Source organism: Thermobia domestica, chromosome 13, assembly GCF_964235325.1.
Source record: "Thermobia domestica chromosome 13, izTheDome1.hap1.1, whole genome shotgun sequence".
NCBI classification, from domain to species: Eukaryota; Metazoa; Arthropoda; class Insecta; order Zygentoma; family Lepismatidae; genus Thermobia; species Thermobia domestica.
Window position 1 is genome coordinate 13,841,249 of NC_137466.1, and position 20,958 is coordinate 13,862,206.

Consider the following 20,958-nt stretch of genomic DNA (forward strand, 5'->3'; position numbering starts at 1 on the left):
ATTTTCTTTAGCGAAAATTTTATGGATCTACTCTTATCGGGATTTACTTTTAAGCGCCATGTTTTACACCAAGAGGAATAAATATTTATGTCATTTTGAAATACTTCGGAATCTTCTGTACTGTTGACTTCCCTGAAGGTCTTACAGTCTTAAAGTTATTAAATGTGTCAAAGAAAGCTAACTCGACTAATATCTTCATTGACAGATATTGTTTATTGTGCATGTCAAAAATCACATTTAGGTTCCAAAACTCAGAGGGGAGTAAATGCTCTCCCCTGCGGGCGACCATGCTTGTCACATTTAAAGATTTTAAAATGAAAACATCTGGAAGCGGTAAGGATGAGAACGAGCCGAGTTAGAGGTAATTTGCCCAATTCGAGTTGCGAGACATTCACTCTTTTTGAGGTGAAGTTTGCAGTCGAAACGAGTTTGATATTTAGCTCGTTGGTGCAGCTTGTTTTCACTGGTTTTCAAATCACCACCTGATTATTTATAAAAAGAAAGCTATGAGAAACGTAAGCAGTAATGTGGAACAGTTTTAATGTTGTTCACGAGAGGGGACAATTCTAGCATCTCATCTAATGTTCATAACGAGAGGAGAATAAATTCTTATGACAAGACAGCCTAGTCAAAACTTGTCTTGTGTGCATAAATATCAGTATTTACTTACTATCAAGGTAGAGACGTCGCCGCCTGCCATCACAGAAAAGACATTAAAGTCCTTTACCATCCTTTGTACTCTCGCGCTTCATATTCTTCCACAGTACTTAAAACTACACAAGGAATTAGTTTCGCTTTCAATTAAATTAACTTTAGTTTGAGAAAATTTTTCGGTTCGAGCCAAGTTCCAAATAAAAATCGCTCCAACTTGCTTATGCTCATCCCTAGAAAGCAGAGTCAATAATCACACGAGCCGTATATCTTCAAATTCTGCCGCACAAGAATACAGATGAATAGGCATATACTTTCAAATTCAGTTTGTACATGTCGAAAAATAAACAATATTTTCATTCCCTTCCTACTTTTACGTATCTACTACTGCATTCTACTCAACTGAAATGATTTTTGTTTAAAAATAATTATTCATTTTTCAATAATTGTAAATGTATAAGTTCAATAATTCACCATGAATAGAGTCAACCAGAACTGTTATTCTAATGAAGAAATAACAACATAAAATGTGAAAGCTCTGTTAATAAACTATCGAGATTTAAAATGAAATGAAATATTTGAGTTTTACGTCCTGTTCTTATACCATGCAGACTAAGGGATACGGTGATGATGAGAAATAAATAAAATGGCTTATTGAGTAAAGTGGACGTAAACAGGAGAACTCTGAGCAAACCAACGCAGACGGTGTTTGTCCACCACAAAGTACACTTGCCGAGAGCTAAGATCAAACCAGGGACCCTATGTACCAGAGGTGAACGCTCTACCACTGAGCCACCGCGACCCTGTCGATATTTGAGAGTCGAAAAACTACAGTTTCGGGTACTGATTACCTCGAAACTCCTGAAGCCAGAATTAGCCCGGGACAGGGGACATATTTACGGCAATCTCAGCAAAATGTACTAGTCTTTTAGTCTGAGAGAAAAAAGGAATGAAATCTCTCATTTATAGTTCTATTAGTCTTGTAGCTCTGAATCTGTGGTAAAAGTACTGATAGAAATAAGGACAAGGAATTGTGATTATTTTGTAGAACATTCCACTTTAATATCGCAGGAATTTCATCTTCCGGTTTGTTTAGTTATGAAAAATTATAGAATATATTACTATACTATGTAAAACATGTATACTGTCGCTGATTTGTGATGGCAATCAGAAACAGAAATAAAAGGTAAATTACAGTAATAATTTCTATTAACAAGATACAGTAATGTTTTTGGCTAAATTACATAATTCAAAAGCTTATTACCAAAGACCCCATTGTCTTCGCTTTTAGATATTCTGTTTCACGAACTAGGAATGACCAACACAGGCAAAGGATATCCTAGTATCCACGAAAAGAGTATCCCCAGGGTAACTCTCATACCGGGATGAAGAAAGGCTATGAAGAATGAAAGAGGATGTCCACAGGATATCCATGGTTTGTGGGGAAGTACAACTACTTTTATTTTAACAAATGTTTGGCTTAAAACTTTTGTTCAGGTTCTCCCATTCTCCCTCAACCTTGGGTACGGAAATTGAAGAACATATTTAGATTTTGATTGTTGATTCCAGTATAATTCAAGCATCATTTCTCAGATCTAGGCCTGTGCCATATCTCGATATATCGATATTGACACATATCGATATCCGACATCGCAAATATATCGATATCGATATTTCAATATCCTAAATTTTCGATATCGATATTCGGGGGCTAGTTATAGAGTCCCTAAGACTTGCGATGGATGAAAAATAAAAGTTTATTTTTACAATAATGTAATGAAATAAAACTTAAGTTTTACAGTAACATGTTCTAATGACAATTTCTTTATTAGCGAAAATTGCAATGTAACAAATCCAGTTGAAAATTTGCAATATTATATAATGTGGTTTCTTAGCCGCCAGAACTTTTCTGTTCCCAGAGAAGACAAACAAAGAAGCACCTGTCAAAACCAACCAAAACCTGTCAAAACTTTTACTTACAATTTATCATAGAATTTACCTAGTTTTTTTTTGGAAAAACGAGACAAACTGCTTTCTCTGATATCTATTTCCCACCATTCATTTTGTTTGAACTGCCTAAGTAACACCATTTTGTACGTTTTTATGTCACCCATTGCCCTCACGATAATAAAACCGTTATTCTTAACAATTTATTGTATTCTCTTTTTAAGAGTTTACCACAGTGGTATATTTCTAACAAACTTGAGGCTTGGTGCAACGCCTTTCTAATTCTCAACCACCTTAACGACCCTGATTTTTGGGTTACCTACTATTGGATGAAAGGGAAAATTGCAGATGGAAATGCACTTTTGGAGTCGTCCATTCTTACCAAACTCGGCATAACATGATAGCTAATTAGGTTAGTAATGGTATTTTTAAATAAAATTCAAAGTTAAATCCGGGTAGGAATATACAGTACTTGTCTACGAGCTTTCACGTACAGAATGGAATAAAAGAAGGAGATGCACTGTCGCCATTATTATTCAATTTTGTTCTCAAATATGCTATAAGGAAAATTAAAGGTAGCAACAAGGCTTCACCAAGTTATGGCTTATGCTGATAATGTCAATCTAATAGGATATGATGTGACGAAAATTGAAAGAAATGCGTAGATTTTATTAAGCGTCTGCTGAAACATAAGCTTAGAAGTAAATAAGAAAAAACTAAATACACGAAAATTCGCCCTGAACGCAATACTCTAAATAATGGATGAGTTAAAATATCAAACAATACTATCGACAAAGTGGACACCTTGTAATATCTAAGATGTACATTAACAGACCAGAATATATCCGCGAAGAAATTAAATCTCGATTGAAATAAGGGAATTCGTGATATTATTCAGTCCAAACTCTCTTCAGTCCTTAGATAGAGGTTTTCGTGGCTGCGATGTACGAATTCAATGTGAAAAGTACAAAATGCAATATGACGCATCCAATATGGTGGACAAAAAGTGCAAAAGTACAGACAGCCTGTGCTCCGTCTCGATCTCGTCTCGATTTGGACAAGCACATTAGAGACGAGACCGAGACGAGATCGAGATTACTCTCGGTGTCAGCACAGTCCCTACTACGGAGAGTTAACATTTGTCATACATATTGCTCACAAGTGTACACGGGAACCGGTCAAACCCCCACAGCCAAAACCCCCACACTCAAGAAATGTCAAAACGCCCACACAAACGGTCATAACCCCCACACAATTGGACAAATCTCCCAAACGCACGAACGGTCAAAACCCCCACAGCCAAAACCCCCACCCACAAGAAATGTCAAAACGCCCACACGATCGGTCATAACCCCCATACAAATGGACAAATCTCCCAAATACACGAACGGTCATAACCCCCACAGCCAAAACCCCCATACTGGTAGTCGGTCATAACCTCCAACGGTCATAACTCCCACACAAATGGACAAAACAGCCACACATAGCAACGGTCACAATCCCCACATAAATGGACAAAACCCCCACACAAATGGACAAAACTCCCACATGCAGAAATAGTCACAACTGCCATTGCCCTTGTACTTTTTAATAACATTTTTATTCCACTTAAACTGATGTTGCAACTATTCTTCTTGGGCGTCATAAAGAGCTGCAACAAAGACGTGAAATGACGATCATTTCAGAGTGTGGGGGATTTGTCCGATTTTGTGGGAGTTTTGTCCATTTATGTGGGGATTATGACCGTTGCTATGTGTGGCTGTTTTGTCCATTTGTGTGGGGGTTATGACCGATTGTGTGGGTGTTTTGACATTTCTTGAGTGTGGGGGTTTTGGCTGTGGGGGCTTTGACCGTTCGTGCGTTTGGGAGATTTGTCCATTTGTGTGGGGGTTATGACCGATCGTGTGGGCGTTTTGACATTTCTTGAGTGTGGGGGTTTTGGCTGTGGGGGTTTTGACCGTTCGTGCGTTTGGGAGATTTGTCCATTTGTGTGGGGGTTATGACCGATCGTGTGGGCGTTTTGACATTTCTTGAGTGTGGGGGTTTTGGCTGTGGGGGTTTTGGCTGTGGGGGTTTTGACCTAGACCCGTGTACACGACATAATCTGACCGGAAAGACAGTTATGGAAGAATAACGATGTTTTAAACGCGCAATTTTCACTGTCATTATTCGGATCTTCAGATGATATCTGCAAATAATCGCAACGTACCCTACAGGCGCCACTCAAACGAGGTGTTACAGATGCAAAGTGTGCTCGGTGCCAGCTTTTTAACGATATATAACACATCTCGATCTCTTCGGAGGCGAGAGAGGGAGTTGGTAGTAAAATAATTATTGTGTATGATTGCAATCTGTTCGTATCATAAAGCTTTAATGTGCGCTATAAAACCTACCCTGCATTCTGTGCCTCAAATTTGGCATGATTGTATAGCAAAACACGTTCCCTTTTTATTATAAAACATCACCTGCCCTAAGTTGGCCCCTTATGTACTATAGGTATTTTTCTAGTACATGTGTAAGAATAACATATGCCCGTTCTCTACATATTTTTTTTTTAATTTTTCGTCCGCCACATTGGATACGTCATATTGCTTTTTGTACTTTTAACACTGAACTCGTGTTCAGCGACCACGAAAAGCTCTACCTATCCGCTTTCAGTTCCATAGCAGTGTTTTGCATTTTTCCGCCATATTGGATCCGCCATTTTGAATTTTACACTTTTGGTATCCCATTCATACATAGCAACGTGGAATATCTCTATATACCTAATTTAAGATTAATAACATGTTTCTTTGTAATTTGTGTCCCCCATGTTGGATCCGCCATTTTGATTTGTAAACATTTGATGTCAGATTCGTATTCAGCAACCTTTTAAACCTATAAATGCAACGTCTCAAAACAATTACGTCATAACTTCGAATTTTCTGGTATTTCCGAGCGTGCCTGGTTCTGATCTTCAAATGTTCGCCCTGCCCCCTACAGGCCCCATTCAAGTGAGATATTTCACATATGAGGTGTACTCGGTGTAATCTTTCTTACGATGGTGTATAACACATGCAGATCCCCGAGTACCACTTCATGTACTTCCCTAGTTAGAAATCTTTCCGGATATATATTACAAATGAATTGAGCTCTACAATTTTCTAGAAGGTTGAAAATGGAATCCAATTCGGTGTCACTATAAAGAGGGAAAGAAAGCATTTTCTAAATTTTCTCGTCTCATTAATGTTGTTTGTGATAACATTACGGGAAAACGGCTGAGCCGTTTGAAATGAATTTTGAAACATAGTTAATAGCGTAGGTAGGCCATCTCCTGCTAGATTTTACCATGATGAAAAGGCGGGTATCAAAAGTGGATAGCGGGTTGGAAATTTATGCGAAAAATATCCTACAGGATTATATCTTTACACTTTCATTGAAATACATATCCTAAGAGGAGAAGGGGTTCAGATACTTTTACTTTCCATAAAACAGTTCTCCACGTAGTACTAAATGGATACACATAACACAACAGTTACTATATTATAAATAAATACTAGTATTTCAGCTAGTTTTCCATGACTGTATTATATATATGTACAGTTCAAATCTTAGTCATCAGTAATGTCAATCTAATTCTAGATATAAACTTTTCCTACTTGTGCTCACGATATTAGCTAATTACTTATTCGTGCTATTGTAATTGATTTCTCAATTTGCAGAGTAGGCGTCAGCTAAGCTATCAGTAAAAGTTCTTGCCACCCAATCAGAAGTTCAGGATTCGAATCCTGTGATCGATCCTTCTAACTCAAGTTGCAGTTTTTTCTCAGTTCTTTCATGTGTTGTAAAATGGGCCTTAGCCTTCTTTTCTCTCATTCTTCTCCCCTTTTCGTTGGTGGTTTTAATTTTTCTAGTGGCCATGGCAACCTCAATTTGATGTCTTCACTCCATAGATATGGCAACTTGAATTGCATATCTTCTCTGTATATTGCTTTTCAACTTCTTTGTTCGTGTCTCACATATTGTTTCTTTGCTTGGGAGCGGGGAAATTACAGCCATCTTTTAATAAAAATAAATTTGAACGATTATCTGTACTCATATATTAGTCAACTTGTATACTTTGACCATCTTCTCAAAAGTCATGGATGTTATATTTTTGTCCGCCAGCAATTTACATACAGTATATAGATATAAAATGATATTAGTGTAGCCAGGGTGCTCACTCCTCTCAAGGCTTCAATTAGTACAGTAGTGTTGAAAAACAATTTGATTCCGCGTACATGAAGCATGTTCCATTTGTGATCCTGATGTTACGACGTTGTTATTATTATGATTATTCAGTGGCGTATTCAGGGGGTGGCTTCCGGGAATAAGCCCCCCCCCCCGAAATCTTACTTAGTATAGTAAAGTAAATGAAACATCTTGCAGAATTTTCACATTTCCAGGCAAAGCCCCCCCGAAAGTTAGCAAAGCGCCTCCCGAAACAAAATCGTAAATACGCCACTGTTATTATTATTATTAATAATAATAATAATAATAATAATAATAATAATAATAATAATAATAATAATAATAATAATAATAATAATAATAATTTGGTATAATTTATCAAAACAAGCAAGTATTATACAGTCATGTTTAAAAAAATATATTTATCATCTTTCGTAACTGTTTTCTGTAGAATGTTCATCATAATACATCATTCGCGAGGGTATATAGAAGACACTACAAAAAAGAAAGTAGGTATTTTAAGTTTCTAAGAAAAAACAATTCTGAGCTCCGTTTTACCTTATACCTATATACACTACATCCAGAGCGTGAAATTTCCCGTCTGCGCATTTTTTTCGAGCACAGATCTAATTTATGCCAATACATACCGTGAAACTAAAGTATTTGGTCGCCAATGGACAGAAAATTAGCAGCCATATCTATGCTTATGATTATAACCCCCTTCACAGCCTACCAAGTATAGCCTACAGAAAATATAATGTTAAGTCCCTTGCATTACTGAATTACTTTCGATTTTATTCATTTGTTGATGTGAGTTGAATGCCCGTTTCACTACTAAGGCTGAAAAGATGAAACATACTAGTTAAAGTGGGAGTCGAACCACATTCGGTTTATTTTATACTCAGCAAGTATCGATCCAAAGATCCAACCTGTAGTCGTACATAAAGAAAGAGCGTTTTTAGCTACTTGGACATAAATGAACACAATACATTTCTACCTTAGCATGCGATATGTGTTACCGTCGACAAAAGCTAATAGCGTATTTCATTGCTTACATTATTTTGTATTCTTGATGACTTACAATGCCTTAAAATACTTTTCTGTTTTATTCTCGCAATGTTTATCTCCGTATTTGCATGAACAACGCACGTAAGGCCAGAGGTGTGTTTTGCTCAGTCACAGTTGCAAAATCCAAATTAAGATTTAAGGCGCCACTTGTGTATTTTCTCTGTACAAAAGAAAAGAAAAGTAAAATAAAATCTTTGAGTTTTACGTCCCACGATTATGCCGGTTAGGCTAAAGGAGACAGTGATTATGAGAAATGAGGGAAGTGGTGCAATGAAGAAAATGGGAAGAAACGGGAGAACCCCGCGAAAACCGACGAGCACGGTGTTTGTCCACCACAAAGTCTACACTGCGCGAGTTGGAATCGAACCAGGGACCCCAAGCACCGGATGTGAACGCTCTACCACTGAGCCACCGCGCCCCCACAAAAGAAAAGAGAGAAGGAAACATTTTACATCTCTTTCTTTCTCAATTATTATTTTATTTTCATATTTTTTAAAAGACTAACTTACTTTTCCACCGATATTTTCGGCACCGTAAATAATTTGAAAGTTTCTATATTTTCCGGTAATTCAATATCTTTTTCGATGTTTCCATATTGTTTCGATTATTCGATGTTTTGATGTATCGATGAAGCTTCGACATTTTGTCGATTTCGATTTCGATGTTCAAATCTGGACATCGTACAGTCCTAACTTCAACTAACCATATCAAATTCTAAGATACATAGCTACTCACCTTGTATATGGCTATGTCGTTGTATAAAGCTGCTTCTGAGAAATTGTCATGGAAATACAATGCCCCAACGTCTCTTCTTTGTTCACAGGCTGAGCGTTGTGCCTCCACCGTGGTAATTGTTCCACCAACCACTGTAATATTAATCACATCTAGAAAAGGACTATACCTGTAAGGGAAATTATGCAGTGTTGGATTGACGTTATAGACCACACCTCTTCAAAAAGCTTACCCACCGCATCATATCCTGAGAATCAAAGATGCCTTACCATCCATCGCCTTGCAGAGTATATGACAACTCTTCAGGTTGCCGTATAGGAAGGCAGGTTGCATAAGAATCTGTCATTGAGTTGTTAATTTGACTAGAGAAATAAGGATGACAGCATAAATCCTGTTTTGGTTCTTGGTAGTAGCTCATGTGGTTGGTATTCTACATTAAACTCTATGCCCACGCCTTACGTAGAATTAGTTCTGAAAGAAACGGTAAAGTCCTAAGCAATCAGCCAACCGATTTAAAAACGTGAATATCCCATGTGAAGGAAATATCAAGCAAATATGTAAAATATTTTATACTAGTGGAGTACACAGAATTGCATGCAGGATGTGTTCAAATATCCAAGTTTACATTGATATTTTAAACAATAATCACACTTAAATGTGCATTACTCTATTTTGTACCTAGGTATTTTAAATTACGCACTTACAAGTCACTATTTTCAATAAAACTCAATTTCGGAAAGACAATTATTAAGTTTAGTTATTATTTACCTTTTAAGTAATAAATTATGGTATTGCTTTGAAAACAGATAGTCCCTTTTGACTAAATGTACTATGAGGGTCATCCAGAAAATAAAGACGTTCCTCTCACCATTTACATTATATCAGTCGGAAATCTACAGTTTAACGTGTAATTCAAACCACATAAGCTAATACCAGGAATGAAGTTTGGGACGTATGCTGCCCATATAGCCACAAGGCAGCAAGAATCGACATCGACTGAAATAACACAATAACCAGGAATGACTCCAAAGTTGAACCTGGAATCTGGTAATAATCAATATATTTCCTGAAAGGGTTTCTCGAGTTACAAAACAAGTTTCAGTTCTTTGCCCGGAAATGACCCCACCCCATCACGGTTGAAAGTATGTAAAACAACTATACCTATATGTCCTATAAAGGTAACCAAGGAAGTTCTGTTGTTTTGTAGAGATCTGTGTTCAATTGGCCCTCACACCGAGGTTTGAATGCAAATGAAGATAAGGCGAAGCGCGGTTGTTGGTGTGGGTATATCCAACATAATACTTGGTTGTGGCAGTTCAGTTACACCGTGAACTTGCGTAAGGACAGAGTGAACATGAGATCTCAGCAGAGGGTCATAAGAGCGTGTTTGCTGTACGAGTTCAAACTGCGGTCAAATGCCGCTACAGCAGGGCGAAAGATATGACAGGTCTTTCGTGAGGGTGCCGTGACTACGCGGACAGTGCAGCGGTGGTTTAACAAGTTTAAAGACTGTGACGAAACACTCAAAGATGCACCACGTGCCTCAAGACCAACACATGTACAAAGCAACAATTGAGGAAAACAGTGGCCAGACATGTCAGGAACTGGGACTACAATTCAGTGTGACTGGAAAAACCATTCGGCAGCACCTACGTCAACTTGAGAAACACTACAAGTTGCGTCGATGGATCCCACACGATTTGACTCCGGGTCAGAAGGCAACGCAAGCAGAAATCTGTGTTTCTTTCTTCTCTCGTCTGAGGAAGGAGCTATTTCTGGACAGGGTATTGACATGCGATGAGAAGTGGGTCGTGTATGAATCTCCACGGCGTCGTCATCATTGGTTAACATCCTATGAACCGTTTCCAAAACAGTCTGCAGCAGAAGAAGGTCATCCTGTGTGTTTGGTGGACTGCTCGCGGCATCGTGCATCCGGAACTGTTACCAGGTGGTCAGAGCATCAATGCAACTATGTACTGTTAATAGTTGATCTGTATTCAAGAAAAACTCAAAATCTGGAGGCAGCACTTCTGAATCGCAAAGGGACCCTCCTGTTACAGGACAATTCTAAGTCCCACGTGGCTAGGTTGACCCGGGACACACGGGCCTTGCATTGGGAAACACTATTGCATCTGCCATACTCCCTGGACATTACACCATCCGATTGTCACCTGTTCCGTTCCTTTGACAATTAACTTAAAGGAGGCCAGTTCAAATCCCTAGTAGAGGTCAAATTGCATTTGATACCTTTTTCGCTTCACGACCCACCAAGTTCTACTGTGATGGAATTCATGGCCCTTCCAGAACGTTGGCAGAAGGACGTCAATGCTGATGGGCACTATATTTGATCTTCCAGATACGTCTTAGGTGACATCTAAGGTTGTAGGTAAAAAAAACGACAGATCTTTCTTGGTTACCTTTATATATATCAAAGTGATCTGCATGACGAGTAAATTAGAAATATAATATACACTACTCATTTCTATCCTATAGTAATGAGTAAATCAAAAACATATTGTTTCACTATAAATATCCTATATTAATGGGACTATAAAGTGGAGAAAAGCATATCCATAATATCCAGTCAACAATAAGTCATTTGGTATTACAACTAATGTAACTCATTGTTATGACTAAATGTGACACATTCGGTGTACGTATTTCGATTTCTACATTTTCCTCGATTTCACCTATATAGTTTGCCAGATCAGTACGTTCATTATATATTCGTCAATTGCTCATCTAGACGAGTTGTTTGATATGTCACACGGTACAAAAATGTTCAATAGATTTTGAGTTACTAATGAGGGAAAGCTAGACGTGGTGGTAAAGAGAACTACCATCATCACCACTAACATCAAGAAATGTGTTTTTGGATGTTCGTAAACGATTTATTAAGACCTGGTGTGGAGCGTGGCGCTTACGGATCAGAAGCGTGGACATTGAAAAGCTGAAATATCCAAGCTGGAAGCATTTAAAATGTGGTGTTGGCAAAGAATGATGCGCATATTATGGACCGAAAGGAAAAGGAACGAAGACGTACTAAAGTAATCTAATGAAGGACGACAGATCATGAAGGTAATAGGAAAAAGAAGAAACAATATGCTTGGTCATCTTATTCGGCACTCCGATTGCATCACCGTGCTGATAGAGGGAAAGACAGAAGAAAATGCAGGAAGAGGAAGACCAAGGATAGAATATCTAGATGCAGTTACGAAGAAGAGGCCTTATCAAAGTATGAAACTGATTTCCCAAGGGAGGAAAAAGTTTTAAAATTTCCATGTTGCCCACCAACCTATGGTTGAGGTGAACAAGAAGTCGGGGTGGTAATTTAAACTCATTTACTCGATCCGAACAGCTGTATCTTTGTAGCTGTATAAACCCGATTAGTCACACTTAAGGGTTTAAGACCTCTAGCAACGACAGGGCCTGGATAATGAGAAGGAAGAAGGCTCCTGCTGGATGTTGTTTGTGGCTACGTACGAGGGGGGACCCAAAAGAAACCGGATTGAAAGAGCGCTGCCGTTCCTAGGCGTAGTAGAGAGTTCTCCTGCTGGGTGGGTCTAGTAGAGACCTTCAAAGATCAGTTGGCCAAGCGGTGTCTGCGTAGATTAACGTTTGATCGTATTATTGTTTTTCTCGCAACTGTTCTCGTTTGCCGCCTGCAAAATTGCTATGGCAGATTCAAAGGAACAAGGTGTGTGTTTGCTTCCTACTTGGAAAATCGGAAACGAAAACGTACCAAATACTTCAACAGGCTTTCAAGAAGGATACTATGAACCGCACACAATTTTATGAATGGTTTGGGCGCTTTAAGTGTGGTGAGATGAGTGTTGAAGATCATGCTCGTTCTGGGTGCTCTTCATCATTTCGAAACGACGAAAACATCCAACAAATCTGTCCCAAAATCAGCGAGCTTCGTCGTTTCATGATCGATGATATTTCAAAACAGGCAGGAGTGAGTTGGAGCTCACACAGGATCTGCTCACACAATCATTCGTCTGTATTTGAGCCAGGACTTGAAAAATCAGATTGAAAGTGATTCAAACCTTTTGACCAACATGATGACATTTTCCGAGAATTAAACAAAATCTAAAAGGAAAATGTTTTGATGGTGTAGAGGTTGTAAAAAGAACTTCGCAGAGTGCATTGGACGATATAAAAGTTCCAGAGTTCCAAAGGTGCTTCAAAAAGTGGGAAAGAAGATGGGAGAAATGAATCGCATTTAATGGAGAGTACTTTGAAGGGGACTGAAAGAATTTTGTAAAAAATGTAATAAATTATTTTTTTAGAACGAAAGTCCGGTATCTTTTGGGTCCTCCCTCGTATGAAAGTCGTATAACTCATACCTCACGGTCCTGGCAGGATAGTACTGCCAGGACTTGGCCTTTGTTTTAAGGTGCAAGGGCCACGTAACTCACAATATCTCACACTCACTCTACGGCGTGATAGTGATGTTCACTTATTTTATTTTCTGTCTTCAGGTACTTTATTTTATGACTTCGGAGAAAACTGAAAATTACCGTTGATTCAGAAGTAGGTTCGTGTTATATTGATTTTTGCAATTTTCTAAAAAAATTCTGTAGTTTACAAAATTACAAAATTCTACACGAAAAGATTCGGAGAGGTTCTTTTTTTATTATTATTTTGTAGAATCAATCATATGAAAGATACACGCTGAATTATGTCCAAACGGAAATAGGGTGGCATTTCTCACTTCAAACTGCAAAATATTTTGAAAAATGACTATCGGATGGGAAATTGTTCGAAATAAAAAGCTTTTTGATAAAGAAGATTCTCTGTGATGAAAAAAACAAAGCCCGCTATCTCTCTCTTGGGAGTTTCTTGGGGCAACTTAGAAAACTGAAATTTGAACTCCTAATTTTTATTGCAGATTCAAATTCTATAAGGAAAATAAATAAACTTTATTTGAAGTATTTTTGTCGATTCGGAGAGATGGCGGTGTAATTAGTGAAAACTAGTTTCGTTAAGGTTTTCTACAGTTGAGATATCGTAGACTAGGAAAATTGAAAACAAAACAAAATTGGAAAATTTTGACCAAGTTGAATATATGTTGACATTTATTTTGAGATCCTAACCGTATCCTGAAAACTGTTCTTTATTTACATTAGTTTTGGGGTGTATTTCGGGTGATAATTCTATGTTTTTGCAAATAGCTCGAAAATTACCAATTTTTAGAGGAATATTCTTTGAGAAAATTGTAGTTATAAAAGTATATATAAAATGATTCTTATACCTTATTTCGTAGAATCAATCATTTTTGAGTAAAAACTGCGGTAAAGTTGCATTATTTGCTTTGTTTATTATTTCCGCTATCACATACTCTTTTCTCACATAGCCGCAGATGTAGAGTACTGGCTAGATTCCTATGAGAGTTCAAACACCATAAATATAATTTCTATCGTTTAGTGCTACGCGTACGTAGAAACTTTTAACTATTTATCAACAGTAGTATATTTCCAATATTCTTATGCAGTAGAAAATCATGTATAAATTAATGGCAAAAGAAGTTGCAGGAAGGAATAATATTTACGCACAATATGTGAGAAAAAAGAATTGAGTAGAATAAATAACGACGAGGAACGCCTTCCTCTGAATTTTTAGTCATCTGACGTGCATTTTCTTTCTCAGATTTGGGTTAAACTTCATTGGGGCCGTCAGAAATCAGCCCAAACTAAGGATTTGGGACTAATCTCGTCAATTTGGATATGTTGTTCTCTCTCCTTTCCATCCCTCATGCAGATGATTACAGAACATGAGATTAAATGGCATCCGAAGTGTCTATATTAACCACAGAGATTCCAAAACTATGGATTCGATACTAATATTGACTGCTCTCTCGTTTTACGTTACACTACTCCCAATCTTCTTGGTATTACGTGTGTATTACCTAAGCAATATGTACTAGCGAATTCTAAGTCATAATACATGTCTCCACTTATTTTTAAAACTGAGTTTACGAACGGAGATTTGTCTTCCAGCCCATCAGAAGCTCATGATATACTTTCTTTTTTGGAATAATTCTTAAGCTATCTCTTTCACAATGAGCGGTCTCCTTCTTCCATAGGGTACCAACAGAAAATTCTAAATAGCCTACAATCTTTATGATACAATTACTTAGAAGAGTGGCATGCAAACGGGATGGTTTTGAATACGGGACAATCAAACAGTATTATATATATACAGAGGTGGACAAAAATATCTAAAATGTTTGCGAAAATGTGTAAATCATACCTAGTATGGTGTGGTTCCTACTTTTGCGTTCAAAACAGCTTGTATCCGACGTGGAATGGCGGTATACAGTTCCTGAATCGTGGTGTGTGGAATTTTGTACCATTGTTCCTCCAAAGCATGCTCCAGTTCCTTAAGAGGGTAATGATACCGAACACGCTTTTCTAACTCAGACTAAAATGGCTCAATGATGTTCAGAACGGTGATTGTGGGACTCAGGGGAGGTGTGATAGCTCCTGGTCATGCCCCTCAAACCATGATTTCACCGTTTTTGCAGCGTGACAGGGTGCCAAATCATCTTGGTAGATGCCATCACCATCACGGGACAACATTTGGGTCATGGATAGAACCTGCTCCCCCAAAATGGCCTCACACGTCTTAGCATTAATCATTCCATGCAGGGCTATGATGGAACCTGCAGAAAACCACGATATCATTGCCCATACTGTAACAGAACCACCCCCATGCTTTACAGTTGGGAGCAGACAGTTTGTATCATAGGCCTGCGACGGTGTTCTCCATACGTAAACACGACCGGTTGTTGGAAACAAGGTGAAGATCGATTCATCGGACCGCATTACGTGTTTCCACTGCTCATGAGTTTACGCCTTGTGGTCCTTGCACCACTGGATACCCCTCTTAGCATTTACTGCTGTGACCAGGGGTTTGCCGATAGCGGCCCTGCCATGAGGTTTCATTTTATGAAGTTCCCGTCGCACTGTTTTCGTTGAAACCGGGTCCTGTAGGCCGGAATTGAGTTCAGACGTAATTTTCATTGCAGTGGTCTTCTCCGGTTCCTATCTGACAGGATTATCTTTCTACCACTGGTGTGCTTTGCAGACGTCGTTTGCCCATGAATTTTGTATGCCCTTGTGACATTGGACACAGTGCCTTTTGATACCCCCACAATGTTCGCAACTGTTTCTACTGAAGCTTCAACCAGACGGGCAACAACGATCATGCCTCTTTGGAAGTCTGTCAGGTCGCCCATTTTACCGCACCACTTTCACACCACGACACTCACAGGTGAGCTGGTTACTGCTGACGGAAGAGGAAGGTCCACATGACACATAGAAAAAAAAAACAAAAAACGATCGGCAACCGCAACAGGTGTTTTACAGTGGAGGGCCAAACTTACGTGTCCTGTATGAAGTGCTTTTAGATTTTTTGCCCACCCTTGTATATTATATATATATATATATATATATAAGAGACAATTTCTTCCAGTTTGTAATAGATAAATTTACTTAGAAATGTATCACGCAGTGTTTATTTGAATGCCAGACAAAGAAACAAACAAACACTCATTTCATACATAGGAAAAATCGACTCTTTAACTTGAAGGCCCCTCTTCCCAACTTAGAATTTGAAAACAAACTTAAATAACGTACCATCTCTTCCGGACTATGGTCCTTCCGTTAAAGTTATTTGGAAGTATGTCAAGCAAACGCCTTGGATTTTATGCTGGACAAAAAAAAAAAATCGTTCTTATATTCGTATATATAATATTGCAGTTCTGTGTTGAATCGTTGTTCAGACATAATTCACTCTATATTTCTGAAACCATTGACTCTACGGAAAAAATTTCTGAAACTTTTGTCTAGAATTTTATGAAGAATCATTTTTCTCGTGGCATCTTTTTCTGAACAATTTTATAATTTTACAGATAATTGTAAAACACACACACAAAAAGAAACACTGTCAGCCCCACAAGAAAACAAACCTATTTCTCAAATTAATTGTGCTTTTGAAGATATGCTGTTGACCTCAAAATAAAGTTTCGCAGAAACCCAGCTTGTTTAATTTTCTTCGAAGATAAAATCTAATTTCATTGTGCTATTTTTGATTTATACATATGGAAATCAATGTTTATATACAAGTAATAGTATGCTGCAGATAATATTTGCAATAATTTGATAACAGAATAACATCTGATAAGATTTGAGAAAATGTTTCGTACGTAGCTCGAAATCGCGATAGGTCTGCTCTTTACAGTAAAGTTTCAAATCTCAGCATTCTGGAGTACAGATTCCCTTCAAATGTTCTTGTAACAGCGTTAAAATTAATGAGAGTTCGCCAGTAATTACTTTTCTTACTTATAATTTAATTGTTTTGCGATATTATTAAACAAATATATGGGAAATAAAAATGTCAGCACTGTTTTATCCTATTGAAACCTTCAAACATTTTGCATAAAGAAAATGTAGATATTGTCAATAAAGCACCATTTCCAGGATACGCGACAATTCTTTTCACATAGTAGTACAATACTGATCTCCAATTTGCAGAAATTTTGTACAGTACAACCCCTCAAATAAGAACTAATTGGGGCTGAAGCCTGTTCGGATTTCGGGGGGTTCGGATTATCCGGGAAATAATATTACGTACTTATTTCATCACTGAATTGGCGGTAAAACAACGACTGAGGTTAGACAGGGTGGCCCAGTGGTCGAAAGGGCAGTGACTTTGACTGGTACACTCATGTCCAAAATGATTGTCGCATCTATAACTGTCTTCTTGTAAGAATATAATTAAATAGTGATTTTGAATATGCATTAAGTCAAAAAATGCTAAAACCTTAAAAAAACTAAATTTGTGTGATTAAACCTTTTTTTTTCATTTTCCAGCTGTAGTTATTTTTTTCTCCTGAAAACGTGTTCGGATTTGCCGGGTTTTCGGATTTCCGGGGTTCGGATTTGACGGGTTGTACTGTATTATTCGAGTCCTCGATTATTTGAGGAGAGTCAGCCGTACTATCAAAGAACTACTGTAAATATCCTAAGGGATAACTAGGAGATTTACTTTTTTTTTACCAAGAATAGTGTATCTACCTAATCCCTGAAGTTAAGAACATGAAACTCTGAATATAGACATAGCATTAAAAATAAATTAGCATATTGTCAGTAGTTTTGAGAATTTCAAACGTAAAGGTAGAAATGGGTAATTTGTATGATAGTAAAACAGTGCTCACTCCCACAATAATTTTCTCGTAAGTCAAAACAAATTTCAAACTGTTGGAAACATTTAATCTGTAGTAATTATAGTTAACTAGCAGCGTTCACCCCGCTTCGCTGCGGTCACCCCGGAACGCAATAAACTTTGTTACTTAGATAATTTTTACTTTTTCGCTTTCAAGTGATATGATAAAAACCATAGAAGATTGCAGTAAATGTTAACATTATATCGCCTGTCATTTATGTTAACCCGCCCCGCTTCGCTGCGGTCACCCCCGAACGCAATAAACTTTGTTACTTAGATAATTTTTACTTTTTCGCTTTCAAGTGATTTATAGCGCCTGTCAGTTATGTTAACCCGCCGAGTCACAGGGTCATGCGGGTTGCATATAAATACGTTTATTTTTATACCTATGATGAACTAATAACAAAGGATTTGTACGTATGGACACCTGAATGGTCAATTATCTCAAGACACTGGTAATTGAAAATTAAAGTGATATGATAAAAACCATCTAGGGTCCAAATCCTAACAACCCCCCAAAAATGAAAGAAATCGGTTCAGCCGTATTAGCGTGATGAGCGGACAAAGGATTTTGTGCGTTCTCTTTTATATATATAGATAGGTATTTAAAAACGGTTTTGTTATTTTATACAAATAGTTTATACCATGTATATACAAATAAATTCACAATTTCAAAAAACAGGAAAAGTGATCAAATTTCTGAAGACACAAAGATGCTTTTATAGCTATACAAAACTATTATTCTACTCTTCCGATTGGTTCTCACCTTGTATATCTTCCTACATAAGCTTTCCATACTTCACGTCTTCTCATCTGTCCATGACAAATATAAAATCCCACACATATACTTTCTGTGTAGTCTGGTAAAGCTAAATTGCGAATTGTCATTTTATGTGGTTCTTTGATCATAATGTTATAGTTTATTTATGTTACTAACTTGCTCTTTACGCCTTCAAGAGTGAAGCCATGGTGTTAAAAGTTCACACCTTTCTCTACAAAATGTCAAATGTAATGATTTACTTAAGTTCAAGATTTAAAATTTAGAATTTATACTCTGCACTCAAAATAACAATATACTTGCGTCAGCGATTTCATAAATTATGCTCATTATTCTGAAAATAGGAAATGCAAAGTCTAAGTTGTGGAATTCGGTATATAAACTCTGAAGTAGAAGTAATGGAATACAAAGTTCCAAATTTTCGAAAATGCTCGTCCGACATTCAAACTCAGGTTGTAGATTTCATCATCACAAAAAGGCGATCGAATGTTGTTAATGAATTATCTAACACAGCATTATTTTGTAACCCGGTTTCTCTAATGAGACTTTCATTAGAATACTATCGTAAGAGAGAGATAGGTGTTTAAAATATCTTCCAAAACTATAGTGTCTCAGGAGGTCCTTAAGTTAAGGAGACGAAAATGGATTTACACAAACTCTTTATTAAAAGCAATTGAATAAATAGATGATATAAACTTTATATCTTCTTCTTTCTCTTCTCTCTACCTCATCTCTGGGAACGAATGTTCCAAAAAATAGGCTGCAGAGCTGACTTTCAAAGTAAAAATATCTACAGACTCACTAACACACATTGTGGTGTGCACCTTAACGTATCAGGTAAGGAATCCAGAAACTGCTAAACCGGATTTGTTCATAGATAATATTGCGCTCATGCTATAAATCTGAGTCTTAAGGAGTTTGACCTATTTCTTACTTCTCTTGTCAAATTAACAACTCTGTAACCGATTGTCATACAACCTGCCTTCCTATATATATGATCGGTCACATCTGGAAGTCGATGGGTCGTAAGGTAATTTTTGACCGTGAGTATACATTTGTAAAAATATGCTTAATAAAGATAGAATCTGGATAATACTTTACGTATGTGTATTGAGAAATAATTCTCAGAACCAAGTAGCAGGAATTTTAAGGGACGTTTGATTTTTGTTTGTAAAGCGAATAAAGTAGTTTGCTACACAAACAGAATGTCCAAAGGATTATCATTATGAATGAATTTTTACATTGCTGCCTCATCACTAAATGTTTAGATCGTTTTCCTAAATATATACCCTCGCCAATTTTCTTCGTAAAAAATGGGTACCTTATATCCAAAAAACACACATTTCGTAAGGCATGTTCATGCATTAGATAATGCGAATTGCTGTAATTTAGACTATCGTTTTTTCGCCATTATTGGCAATTTACTTGCTGTAAATTTAGAAGCTTTACTGCATTATTATTCTTATCTGATATGATCATTTTTACAGAACTAAACTTTGAAACAGCCTCTATTAATTGGGTTTAGAGTCACTTAGAATCAAAAGATTCACATAAGTTCTCAAGTGGAATTACATGAATACTTAAGATAAGAGCATGGCCGACATTTTAGACAGCCCATGATTTTTTTTCTTTATTGTATCTTTAGAAATATACATTTAAGTTAAACAATTACTACCGAGAATTATCTTCATATAACGTCGAAAAAGTTTTTAAAAGTGCACCGAATTCTATCAATTCCAACCGTTGGTGATTTTAAAGACACATCCTGACAACTTCTCTATTGTAAATTGAGCACAAAAGTTTCATCACTTGAAATGCTATTTGATACCTTTCAGAGCTAAATTACCTTGATAAGAACAAAATATTTCATAATAATAACAATTCTACTAGAAACATATATTTCAATTTTGCATATTCTCAATAACGTGCAAATTTGTTGATCTTCAATCTCGTGTAGTATTTTATTTTTCATCCTACAGAAAAATGTTATATATGGTTGTAACGGATTCAAAGTAATTCCCCAAAAATAATAAATGTGGCCGCCATTTTACAAGATGGCGGCCGGAGCACAAGTTGGATTCTCAAGGACGTTTAGTATTTCCATTATTATAAACTAATGCCAAGTCTCTACTTCCTTCTAATTTGTTAGGTCGATTCGAGTTTTTTGGCCTAAAATTCCTGGGGTAGTATAACTATATACTGTTGATGCATAAGTTGCAATACGTTGGAATTACCAATCTGTATCCAGAAACATACATCCTTCACATAATGAGATTTTTTTAAAAATCTTCGGAACCGAGTTTTTTTGGTTGTCTGTTGGTCTTTCTCTAATCTATTAGAGA

The 20,958-nt window shown here is 37.1% G+C and overlaps 1 protein-coding gene across 1 annotated transcript in view; it reads right to left on the reverse strand.

Moving 5' to 3' along the window:
* Window positions 1-20,958, reverse strand: part of LOC145668019 (coagulation factor XI-like) — a 150,433-nt gene that overhangs the window by 28,284 nt on the left and 101,191 nt on the right. Inside the window, exon 4 of the mRNA XM_081735484.1 lies at window positions 8,611-8,776. Coding sequence (XP_081591610.1) covers window positions 8,611-8,776 — 166 coding nt within the window. The remainder of the gene's footprint in view (window positions 1-8,610; window positions 8,777-20,958) is intronic.